We start from the raw sequence: 13,898 nt of genomic DNA, 5'->3' as shown, positions 1-13,898 counted from the left end.
ACACACACACACACACACACACACACACACACACACACACACACACATACATACAAAATGAAAAAATAAATAAAACACAAAACTCTTACTCGAATTTATAAACTTGCCCGTTATTTGAACGTTTCGGTTTTTTTCTATCTACTTCTACTGCCTCTTTTTTTGTTTCTGTTACATTTTTTTACGCTTTTCAAGCGTTGTCGTTGTCGTCATCCCCGCACCGTTGCGCGCTATCATCGTCGTCATATAAAGCGGCAACATTATGATGAATAGCCAGTTAAGAATAAAAAATGTCTCAAAAACCCTCTCGTAAAATTAATATCGAACAAACGCGTATTAACGGAAAAATGACGACGTGAAACGGCTTATTTTTTTCGTAACCTCTTGTGTAAGGATTTAACTGCAATATCGTACAATTTTTCAAATAATACGCAATTCACTTGTAACCATATTAATACTTTCACAGTACAGAATTTGTTTGATGTTAAAATGTATTCAATTATTGCTTTTCAATATTGTATATTTACAGTTAAAGCTCGACGATTGATACATATGTTTTATTGTTAATTATTTTTATTTTAATTATTATATAACAACTTATTAATTATTATTTTAAGAAAATCATATACAACCAAATTGCTTTTAAATAAATACAGTTAATTAATTAAATGTTATAATATTATGCAAGATCTGTTTCACTTGCGTCTATGAATTCGAGAATGAGACTCAAAACAATTATGAAATTTAATTGTTAGTAAAGTCTGTTTGGTTTAGGTTTATTAAATCACTACCCGACTACCCTATACTCATGAGTTAAACGTATCGAGTTTCTAGAAATGGATCCTTTTCACTTGGCATTTTACTCGTCGTATACATTTACCATGCATGATCCTTAATTTCTTAACTCTTAAATGATCTGACGAAATATAACTGTAAATATAGTTTTCACTTTGTTCATTCTGTTTGGGAAGTAAAAAAAAATGCATGCATGAGATGCTTGGCTCTTAATTGAACTGCACTCCGTAAATAAACTCTGATGGCTTGTATAGTTTTCCGTGGACGCTGTACCTCATCTGCCTCACTGAATAAACCGTTTTCCTCCTTAAAAATCAAATTGCTAACTGCAACTGGACGTACATCTCTCTTTTGATTGGAACGTAGTTAATCTTGGGTTGAGGGTCTCAGATTATTCGAAATTGTAAAACAATTGTTTCATTCGATTAAACTACCACATACCTGATACCAAATTCGTCCAGTGATCGCTGTGCAGGATGCTGCGATTGATACCTCATTAACTATTTAACGACGTAGCACGTTCTTGATTGGCTTGATGCAGTTCTGAGAAGATAGGTAGTTAATAAACAGATCACTTGTATTTTGAAGTAAGGATAAGTTACAATAATTTCTTAATATTTTTAACAATGATTCGAATAAAAATAGCTAACTGCTGTGTAAAAGTTATTAGTACTGGGAATGACTATGTACTCGCGGCGATGTGGTTGTGACAAATTCTACGGCGAGCAATAGTCTTACGAAGGGCGAATAATCAGTCAACCGCAGTGAATATCTTCCGTCTAATACTACGTGCTGTATTTGTACAGATTATAGCGATGACATCTGATGGCGCGATTTTATAAATAATATTGCTTATTATAGAAACACTACACGGTGTTTCGCTGTGAAATGTATTATTCGTTTATTACTCAACGGAAATCAAAAAAAAAAAAAGCTTGTTATGTTTGTTGTATCCTTTAACCTCCTTACTCCTGGGAATACAATTTTACTCGCACGTACACCATGACAATTCTATATTAACGCACTGAACTAATGTATTAAATGTGTTAACTGTATTTTGAGTTAACTACAATGTTCTAACCATAAACTCACATACGCTGTGCATTAGTATGTAGGTAACGTGTTGCTATTAGCGCTATTTTACATTTAAAGTGGATTAAATGCGATTCAGTCGAAACAGTAGTAATCTACGGTTTTCACCAAATTATGTATTATTTTGTTGTTTAAGAAGAACATTCTATTATTTTATACGGGAACATCGTATTTCATACGTCTTACGAAAGAATCCCTTGTCTAAGCAGGATGTCGATTAAAAGTGTGAAGTAGTAATCGCCCACTTTTTCTGGAAACAAGAAACTTTCTTACCGCGGAATTCTCTAGTCTGATTACCTATTAGGACTAAACTCACGCGTGGCTACAGCACAACACACACGACATAAGTACAGCACGACGAACTTACTCGAAACGAATACAAAAATAGAAAAAGAAATAAGAGAGAGTGCAATCGGGCAGCTCTAATCTAAAACTGTTTTCGAGTGATTTAAATATTTCAACGCACCGAGTGTAGGGACCATGGGAGATCCAACGGTCAACTTTTCGAAATCAAATAACAACCCCTACTTATTTTGCGACCGCGTGGCTGTCACGTGTAACCTATCCGGTACATAATATATGGTACTATTGTAATACATGGTTATACCAGCAACGATCATCGAACACCCGCGTCCTGCAACCTGCTCGCATACGTATGCGTAAATTATACAACGCACTGTAGGTACACCTACCTGATATCCTGCTCCTGTCGAGCTCCTTTGTCTCTCGCCTTTCCCTTTTGGACCGATGCACCGTCGAGAGGTGCGCGCGGGAAATATTTTCTACTCGAACATTTTCGCTCGCATCACATTAACGAGACGGCTGCTGAAGTGGCTGGTTGTCACGTACGCACCGCGTACAATGTGCGTACACGCATAAATATTTATTTATTATAAACGTGGGGCCGATGCGCTGTGTTGCGTGTATACCTAATATAATAATCCAGGCCCATACGTACAATGCGTTACTACGCATGGAAGTCCGAGGACAACGGAAGCGTCTACGAGCGACATGTGTCTTGTTTGAAGAGACGACGCCGATTAAAATGCAGGTTAGTATTAAGCTCTGTAAGACGGTTGCAGCGAGACTACAGCTGAGATCGACAGCATGTTGTACGGATCAGAATGCTGGAACGGATGCTGAAAAAGAATGGAGATGTGAATACGTTGTTGTGGACGTGTGGATATAGTTACTGAACTACAAAGTTATTTTAGTTGATTTCGAAGTGACCCTGTCAGTGTGAGAATAGCTCGGATAGGGAGTCTATAACCACCGCGGAAATAGAGGTATGAATAGAGACATCTGGATAGAAAACCCGTTAATGAAGTTATAATACAACAATGGGAACGATTTCAATACTAATGGATTTAAATTCGACAGTCAATGTGGTCGAGTTAGGGCAGCAGTGTGTTCTAGGCCCGTCCGCTGGCGGATTTTCTCTCGGGACGGGCGACCTTCCAATTCTAGTTTTTCCCTCGTCCCTCGGCTAATGGGTCACTACTAGTGGAGTCCAGTTGAAATCACGACAAGACGGTTACGTGCAGTCGAACGACGGGAACGAAATTATACAGCACACGTTTTGTAAAGTTGTATTTTTTTTACTATTACATAACCGGTAAAAAAAAGGGTAAAATGTGCTGTATTAACATTATATTCGAACGTGCGTGATTTTCACGAGTAAAGCGTAATTTGCTCTGTTCACCGACATAGTTGATATATTATTACTACAGCATTCATCGTTCGAATACGACTTGGACAAGTTGCAATGCTTCGGTGTATAAGTAGAGAAAGGCCAGCGAGTGCGAACGCCGATCGGTAATCGAAAGCAATGCGAGACGGGAGTGCTTATTGTGCAGGAGTAGAAGGGAAATGGAAATACATCGGGTTTCGGCCGATTTACTGTATTTTGTAACGTGAAAGAAAACTCGATTATACAGTTGCGGCGGTGGCACGTAATCGCGAGCTACAAACCGTTAATGTGTACGATGCTACAGTATTCTCGCCAGACCTACGGGCACTACAGGGCTATCCTTAACCACCGACATGCTGTTTCTCTGGGCGGTACGATTTCGCTCGTTTTCGTAAATCGAAAATTCATAATTGCGGTGCCCGCACACGCCGTGATCGAGTACGCGACATATGATCACCGAAACACCGTACAATGATACAACTTCCATATACCTCCTGATTTTTGGATTCGTTTTTTTAATGAAACGATGAAACTGTTTTTATAGAACTCATCGCTTGCGTTATCAATCTTCTTATAACGGCGGTGCTCGAGTGAACATATTGTTTTGTGTTTGTACATTATTGAGTAATGTGCATTTAATTTATGGAAAAATAAAATATTGGACCTTTTTACTTTATTTATATAAAAATTGTTTAGAAACAATTATTTTAATTAATTTTTTACAACTCTTGCCGAACGCTCGTTCGGCCGTTAACCTACCGATCATTTCATGCTCTGTGAAATCAGTCGAATCGCAAAAACCTTTATGGTTTTGATTTTTTTAATTATAATAGTCATATATAGTCGAGTAGGCGGATCACATGCATGTTATTCTTGTTACGTGTATTCAACCAGTTTTATATTATTGTCTTACGCATAATTCATTTTATACTAAATCAACATTTATTGGTTACATAAAATCATGTTTCGACGTCGGAACACTGGCATTGTTATTTTATATACGAAAAAAATCATGTCTATTTTAATTATTTTTACTTTATTTTTTTAAAAAATATTGTTTATTCACAATCTACTTCAATAATAGTCAGTAGACGCAACTTCTTATGTCCGTACTTCTTAATCTACGCAATTTTAGTGTGGTTCAGTCATCTTATATTTATCAAAGTATTGTACTTGTTATATTTTTACGGCAGTGGACGAATCCATGGCGAATACATTTTAAGTTTATAGTCTACGGAATTCGCTTCGTCGTCACCGCGTCTGGGGAAACGGAAGTACATTCTGTTCGGAGAAACGATTCTACCTGGTTTATACCTACTGTATAATATTCTCCTAATCCGTATTACTCATAAAATATAATACATCACTGTTGCTCACACACACACACACATACTTTACACTTATCGCGTGTCTAGGATTTGTAGGGTGCGCACGAGCAGGAACCGGAAGCGAACTCGACGATTTGCACGTACCCATCGGCTTAAAATCTTAACTTAAACTAACTCCAATTATCTGCATAATATCATATATCATCGTAATACACGTCCGGTTAGAAAACTAACAGTCTTTCTAGACGATTATCACAAAGCTGAGATAAAATTACTAAACGTATAGTGTACGAGTCCAATATAGGTTATGGTTCACTAACTGGCGGATTACGAAACTTTTTTACAGACTTTTTATAACTCTTTTGATAATACTGACTTCAGTTAGTTCGTTAATTTCATGAAGCAACTTAAATCTAAATTTGAAGATAATTATTTAATTAGATTGTAGCACAAATGTTGAACAAATGTTTTTCTTTACGTCTCAGTGGTGATCGGAGGAGTGAAGCTAAAAGCGTTTTCGACTCAAATTAAGTTGTTTTCAGATGGAAATATTTGGATTCCAGGAAAACTCGGGCTTAATGGGAAATGCATTCGTCCTGAATACTTGGCAGAGCAATTATTTCTGAATGAAATATGTATGTCGGAGTAAATACCCTGAAATTAAACATACGGTTAACAAAATTACGTACGATATTTGGTTCAATGTATATGCGTGTAACCGTTTTTTCGAAGATGAATTTTATGAAAAAAAATTTTAGATTAACTCACAATAGCTAGCTGTAAAAATTGTACTCCTAGTATTTTTGTATTTTTATAGAAGGTGACGCAGTTTTGATTTCTTACGAATAAGGGGGCGAAATAAATCAAAAACATTCGAGAAATACTGGTGTACAATTTCCTCTTGTATTTAAACTCTAGATGTGAATTTACATATTTGTTTAAATTTATATACGTATATATATATATATATATATATGATACGAATAAAAAAATGTGCGTTTATAAACATTGTTTACGTATACGTAATAATGAAACAAAACTTGAACAAATACTGTGATTTACTTTATACGTTTCTAAAAGCAATATGATTAACAACGGTGTTTTTTGTCTTTCCTTTATAGAAATGTGTCAGCCGTCAAGCGAGAAACGAACGGCAGCGACGGCAATTCGATCACCACCGAGGACTAACCGATAACCTGGGTTAATGGTCAATCATCGCGACAAACGGCACGAAGACCGTACCGGAAAGTAGTTGAAAAAGCAAAACGGAAAGAAATCAACGAAAATAAGAAAAATATAACAGTTGATTTTGTAGTAAACGTCAGTAGCGAAAACAACGACGACATGGAAACCGTGACCGTGGCCGAAGAAGAGATGACTACTCAGAAATACACGAACGTAACAGAACAGTACATGGCCGAAGAAATAAACTCGTTCTATTTCTACGAAGTAAGTCTATGCATATTTATGTGTTCGTTAGATATAAAAAAAAATATTATTGATATGTATTATACCTGCGTGATATTTATGGAAATAGTCGATTAGTACTTCTTTCCTAAATTGAAATGGTCGAAGGGCGCTTATGTCAAAATAGGTGATGTTTACATTTTTATTATAAACTACATAATATGCAGTGATGTTGTATTTTTAATGACTTATCATCTGAATTGGAATGTATAAGAAAATTATTTTTGCGTTTTCGACAAAATAATATTTATTACAAAACGATCGTAAATGAAGGTTTTCATATTAAATTATTATTCTTTTTCCCGTGTTTTATTGTCTTGTATAGAAATTCAATATAAGAATTTTTTCGGTAATTTTTCTTGGACCTAGTACAGTTCGACCAAACCCATATTTATAATAGACAAAGCTTAAAGTGGCAAAAATATGCAAAGATGACTATGAACCCGTATTTTTAAAAATACGGGTTTTTGTACGTTCCATGTCATCTGGTCAATAAAAAACGATTTACGTTATTAAAATCAAGATGTACGTAAATACATAGATCTTAAATTTCTATGTATATAATAAAAAACAAAAGTAAAATAATATCAATGAGGCTTATGCATTGCACACAGTATTGTTATACATAGAGACAATCGGTTTAAAGCGTTTATATGCACACCTCGTTTTTACACATTCTTGAGACGTTATCATTTTAATCTTATAATATTTTAAAGTTAATTCAAATTACAGAATAAAAGTTTCTATCTTATTCGTTCCCTTGAGGTTTAAGCACCCACAAAATTTGAAAGTTGTTAAACGACTATACACGCAATAGGGTGTCATTGAAATTCGATGACATATTAGACATGTTTTTTTTTAACATTATCCGAATTTATACTGTTCTTGTGATTTGTTCGATGAACAACACAAATGTAACAGCGTTATAATTTAAAAAATACATTAAAAATAAACACTTTTAAAGAGTGTATAGTAATAACGTGTTAAACTCAAAATGTATGCTATAATAATTAGAATGTTATTTATGTTATTTCAAACGTACCCGTTATTTTTTCTATCATTTAATTCCATTATATTTTTTAAAAAAAACAATAAATAACTAATATATAACTAGTTTACGTTGTAACATATAACAATATTACTTTGCTTTCCCAAAATGTTTTGGTATTATCATACATATTAATTTTGTTTTACATTTTATTTTGTATAGTTCGCTAATTGCCAACAAAGTATGTGTACTTGAATAATTAAAATTTCTTCCACAGTCAGTTATTTGTTGATTCAAAAAACGTTTATTCAAAGCACTAAAGATTTCGTTTCTGTTTTAATAACGTTATTAAAACAACAACTCAGATACAACATTAAATTTCATTTGTGGTATAAACATTTTTCATGAATCACTAAACACAGGCACTCGCAGACGGCATGAATTTCTTCTGATATTTTGATAATTCTGCAATCTTGCATAATAAAAATAATGTGTATTATCTCGAAAATGTTAAAATTGAAAAGATATAAGAAAAGGACTCAAAGTGTTAAAAAATCAAAATAAATTTAAAGATAAGATTGTAAATCTGATACTTTCCCTGTGTGTAGTTGTTTTTATTTGTGTAACTTTGAAATCTGATGAGCTCGCTTGTTAATAAATACCGATTACTTGTAAATAATGCATTGATTTTACACATTAATTATGTTTAATAGCAATTAATAGATAAAACACAGTTTCACTAATAAAAAACAGTTACATAATAGTTACATAGTATGATAGTTGATAGTAAATAAACACATCAATATTTTAATAGCTAATTATAATATTATTGACAATATATTTACAGTTTATTATTACATTTATTATAAATTCTTAAAACCTAAAATTAAAAAAAAGCTATAAAATATTGAAACAGTCACAAAAATGAAAGAAAAAATTACTGTCAACATTTTCGACGGAAACCAACTCTGAACTACCAATTATTAATCTAAAATAATGAGACTAAATAAATAAAATGTTTAAACATTCATTAGATTTTGCCACATATTGGACAATAATACGTCATATACAAAAAGCTGAGCATAATTTAAAATTGTTTTATATTTTAAAAATCAGTTTGAAAATGATTTTAACTGTTGATTTTGAAAATCATATTCCAAAGGAGTTTTCGTCTGAATTATTAAACAGCCTTGTAATGATTTTAATTTTTGAGTAATCAGTTATTAATTATTTATGTACAAAAAATGGATAATGGTACCAGCAACCGTTTACCTGAGGGTTTATTATGTCTATGCATTGAAATAAAAGTACAACAGTCTATTTTATAGCTATTTTAATTTTAATTGTTACATTATAAACATTAAAATCCCCTTAAAAAAATATAGCACTATAATTAAGTTAAAGAAATATAAATATGAATAGTAAAAAAATTATTGATTAAAATAAAATTACTAAAAAATAATTATAACAATATTTTATTTGATTTAAAATTTTTTTTTAATGCAAAGTCAAGACAATTTCTTAAGGTCATGATTTCCGACTTTTGAATTTGAAAATCGATTTCCTATTCATTTTGTCCAACACTGTATACCTATACTGTGCGCGACAATTGTTGAAGCAGGATGTAGACACGATTGAATAGCAGCGACGTGATTTTCAAAACTCTCGCGCATCGGGTATTCAACATTATGATATATAAGCCTTTTCGATTCGAATTACACACACGGACGCGATTTATTTTTAATTAGATAATTAATTATTATTATTTCCGTGATACAGGTACGTGATAAAAGTTTAAAGCGTTGGCACGCGTGCGCTTGCATGCGCATAACATATTTAGTATTATATTAGTAAATATAATGAAGCATTTCTAAACTTTAAGAAGGCTCTGAATATCAAAATCGGTCGAATGACGTATGAAATTGAAATAGGCATTTTCTCCTCCTCTGCTGAGGACCCCAACGCGAGCCAACCTCGAGATATTATCGTAATATTTATCCCTTCGATATCGTATACTGCAAAATGCGTATGCGATGTATTGTGGTAACTCCTATTTCTGATACGACGACCACTACTAAATTTAAATCATTGACCGAACCCGAAATAATACTTCTAATTTCACTTTATTTTCGGCATATCGCACAGTATCGATGGAACACCTGCCACAGAAAATTTAATTTGGTCTTATCACAAATCACATTGTGTACTGTAAATATTATTTTGGGCAAACCGAAAACTCGTCTATAGAAGTACATTTCTCTTGCTTTTTGCAATTCCATTTTGGTCGATCATAATTGTTCTGCTTATTATCAAAAATATCCATTTACGGTTTGACAAAACATCCGAAAAGGAAAAAATAAAAAAATTAAAATGCATAACACGGTTTCCTAAGAATCTAAAAAAATTAAAAATTCTGAAACAATCACCCCTAGTTTGTTTTAGGATAGTTGAAAAGATGTTATAAAAAAACCCAGGATTTACGCTCGGTGTAAAAAATAGCCATTTAAAAAAAAAATCAAACCGTGTACATATGCTCTTAACGATATAGCGCAGTGTACAATCAGAGGTTGGATATTTAATTTCGGTACTTTCGATATTTTTCGAAAATATTTAAGAGTATCCGATCGGAGAAAAACTCTGCAGAACACTTTGCCCAGCAATAACTGTACGTTAAAAAACTTACATCGACACGTCCTTGCATGTAATGCACTAAAATCTAATGTTGTACGTACCCATACGATAAAATATCATTATTATTATTTTTTAATCCCGAAGAAATCGTTTATAACCATTAATATTTACTGTAATCTACAAACTATAATATTCTTTATCTTCTCTCCTCTGCAGTCAACATATTTTACGCGATTGTATGTGTGAGTTAACATATTAACGTCTAAAAAAATACACTATATTATTAAAACCGATAGTATTGATTTCAACCGGACTCGAATCACATAGCGCAGTGCAGTGGTCGTCCAATGAGAATAATATTAAAAAATAAATCCGAACGAACCACAATAATGTTCCAAGATGGCTGCTGCGGCAATTATTGTGTTCGTTTTCGTGTACGTGCTTCGAGTAATAAATCCATTTACATATGGACATGAAATTATTCAATAAAAACAATAAAGAAACGTGAAAATGAAAATTTAAAATATACACTATTCATTGTCGCCCTGTTTGTCAGAGTCTTGTCGTTGCCAACGGCCCCAGAACCGGCGCAACCCATTTGCGCCCGAACCCATTTATCGTAGCCCATTTGCGCCCCAAATCATAGCCCATATGCGCCCGATTTAGATCAGGTGAAAATCGTGCAACGTTGCCATTTATTGAGTATATTGGCGTGTAACTATAAAATCTAAAATAATATTTGATCGTTTCCCAATCTAATCGAAACCAATATCAAAATCGATAAAGATAATAATATTTTGTCGTTAGTCGTGCTAATCGAAATTGTAAAATCCCAATCGATAAAGATTATATTATATAAAAATGCATTTATCAGTTGTATTTTATATGTGTCAGTTGCATCAGTACATGAATAGTGAGTACTACTATAATGGAATTTTATATAACTAATTCAAGTAAACAAAAACTTTGTTTAGTTTTTCGTTATTTTAAATATCACGTGAGTAGAACCCTTGTTTCTGGAGATATAAGTTGGCGTTGTGTAAAAAAAACCTGTAGTGCGTATGTCAAAACCAATAGTTCAAAAACGAAGTTAACCGAAATTAAAGACAGCCATACCCATGATCCGGAAACTGAAGAAAATTTAAACTTACTGGACGTTCAAGGTAGGTGTAAAAGAAAAGCGTGTGAAGATTTAACTTTACGACCTAATAAAATAATACGTACAGAGCTTTCCACGTGCAGCACCGCTAAGAATTCTGATGTTCATAATATCAGAAAGTCTATATACCGAGAACGTCGAAAAATATTACCCTCAGTTCCTAAATCACTCAACGAAGCAATTGAACAGATTTCTAATTTAGTAATTTTAACAAATAAAAACGAAGAGTTTACATATGTTGATAATGTAAATAATATTATTTTGATTACATGTAAAACGAATTTAAATTTTTTATGCGATTTCAACTATTCTGATATTTTTGGTGATGGTACTTTTACTTATAGACCATCACATTTTTATCAAATATATGGTATTCATATATATGTAAATGGATTTTATATACCACTTGTTATTGGATTTTTACCATCAAAATCATTTGAATGTTATCGGGCTATGTGGAACTTTATTTGCCATTTATGTACAAATAAATTACAAAAAAATTTTACACCATTATCAATCCATTTAGATTTTGAAATCGCAGCACACAAAGCATTTCTAAATGTATTTCCAGACAGCAAAATAAGAGGCTGTAGATTTCATTTAGGTCAATCTAGGTACCGAAAAATAAATTCTTTGTCAGATCTTAAAAAATTGTACAAGAATCAGTCATGCGATATCGCTAAATGGTTAACATTATTTTTTGGGTTACCATTTTTACCGTCAAATGAAGTGGAAGATGCTTATTTTGATTTACAAAACTTAACTCCAGATTTCAATTTGACAAATTTATCCGAATTTTCTGATTATGTATTTAATAACTATATCATTAAAGGATGTCCATTTCCACCATCAATTTGGGCTGAACCTCCAACAGACGCACCTCGCACCACAAATTGCGCTGAATCATTTCACAAGCACTTTAACTCCCAATTTTATTCACCTCATCCTCCATTGACTAGTGTAATTGAAAATTTAAAACTTATACAAGTAGAATCATATCTAAAAATAAATGAAATCAAGAAGGGTAAAATAAAATCACGACGTAAAGAAGAAAAAGAAAAAATACAACATAAATAATATATATGTATATATAATATGTATACTGTTTAGTATTTAACATTATTTTTAAAATTATTACTTTTTTTTAATTTTGATTTTACATAGAATTGTATATTTTTAAACAACAACGGCAACGTTGCATGCAAAATGGGCGCATTTGGGCTATAAATCAGGGTGTTAAGTTTTTTATTTTGGGCGCAAATGTCCATAACCCTCGGGGCGCAAATGGGCTACAGCCCCCAGAACCAACACACCGTCCGATACTGTCGACCGAACACGTTTGTTTCGCTGACCGCGTTCCGGATTTCCTTCGAGCGTTCACTAATAAACAAGTGTACTACCGCCACGATCGGACCATATTTTTGGTTTCAGCCCGTTTGCCTCGTCTCGCTGGCCGACACGCGAACAAATAAGAAAACAAATAATAACGATAATAATGTTCAAATAAATAAACGGTTATCCTCGCAAATCGCCACGACTGTTACAGCGCATCGGTGTGCGCGCGCAATGGGCCTCCGGAGCGTCGTGCCGAGCGAAACCGCTCGTTTTTCCCGATGGCTGCGATGATCCGAATCCGAAGACGACTGCGTTCCGCCCGCAATTGGCGAGCGAACACGGTTCGGAATAATAATAGTATACATATAAAATACGATTACGGTATGTAAACACGGTACAATATAATTACGCGCGTACGACTTTTGACCCGGCCGCTTACTGCCACTCGTGTACGAACGTGCTCACGACGCGCGTCCAGTGTGTATTGATAACGTATTAAAACGTTTTCGGACGGAAAATAATAATGATCGCTGCGCGTCATAATCGTTTGGGAATCACGGCAACCGCGGAGAACGGTGCAGTGTTGTAGTGCCCGGCCGATATTAATTTTTTCCGCCACTAACGACCATTATAAATCTGTCGAAAACAAATAGCGCACGTACAGAACACTATAATAATAATCATCGTGATAATATATACGTATTGTGTACCGTTGTTGCTTTTCGCACGAGTAACATGATTATCAACTCGCGCAGCGATGAGGCAATCACGAGTCGCGTCGTTCCGACAACGCCAGAAAATCCGCACTCACGGTAAATATTTCGTATTCTGAAACACGTGCATCCCGCACGAAATCGACTTTTATTATTTGAAAATGTTTCGATGAAAAAAAATAATACCACCGCACTCCGGAGACTATACCCGGACACAATTGTTGTATAATCATATGGTAAAACCGTTACGACGCTCACAATCTAAAACGAATATTAATCGTGAAATAAATATGATGTGATGAATACAACCCGCAGTATTGGCTCCGACGTAAAATTATTATTATAAATTACAACAACGATGCACGTACACTTGCAAAACTCACGTCCTTAAAGATGGACAGTATTATGAGAATATTCGAATACGTGGATATTTAATAATACAATTAGTTATATATTCCCGTTATAATTGTTTTATCGTTTTCATAAATTTTTACAGAATTAATATTTTATTATGAAATTCATTTCTTACGACTTTTCGGACAGTCAAAATCTATAAATATACTAGTCCTATTTGCGATACAGGTGTGTAATAATGTACAGTACACAGTTTCGTGTCAACTAACGCGATACAATTTTCGCCTTTATTTTTTATAACATGCAACCTGTGGTGCTATCATTACAATAAACATGTATCAGGACAAAT

The 13,898-nt window shown here is 33.6% G+C and overlaps 1 protein-coding gene across 7 annotated transcripts in view; it reads left to right on the top strand.

Moving 5' to 3' along the window:
- The window catches only part of LOC112692512 (cardioacceleratory peptide receptor), a 342,250-nt gene that overhangs the window by 282,182 nt on the left and 46,170 nt on the right, over positions 1-13,898 (top strand). For all 7 annotated transcript variants that reach the window (XR_003149419.1, XM_025567189.1, XM_025567190.1 and 4 more), the window contains one exon: positions 6,024-6,351. Coding sequence is in view for 6 of the 7 variants with exons in the window: in XM_025567189.1 (XP_025422974.1) it covers positions 6,247-6,351 (105 nt within the window). In the remaining variant the exon portion in view is untranslated. The remainder of the gene's footprint in view (positions 1-6,023; positions 6,352-13,898) is intronic.

Source organism: Sipha flava, unplaced genomic scaffold (assembly GCF_003268045.1).
Source record: "Sipha flava isolate LNK unplaced genomic scaffold, YSA_version1 74_pilon_pilon, whole genome shotgun sequence".
Lineage (NCBI taxonomy): Eukaryota > Metazoa > Arthropoda > Insecta > Hemiptera > Aphididae > Sipha > Sipha flava.
Note: the sequence above shows the minus strand (reverse complement) of the source record. Positions and strands in the feature narration are given on the sequence as shown.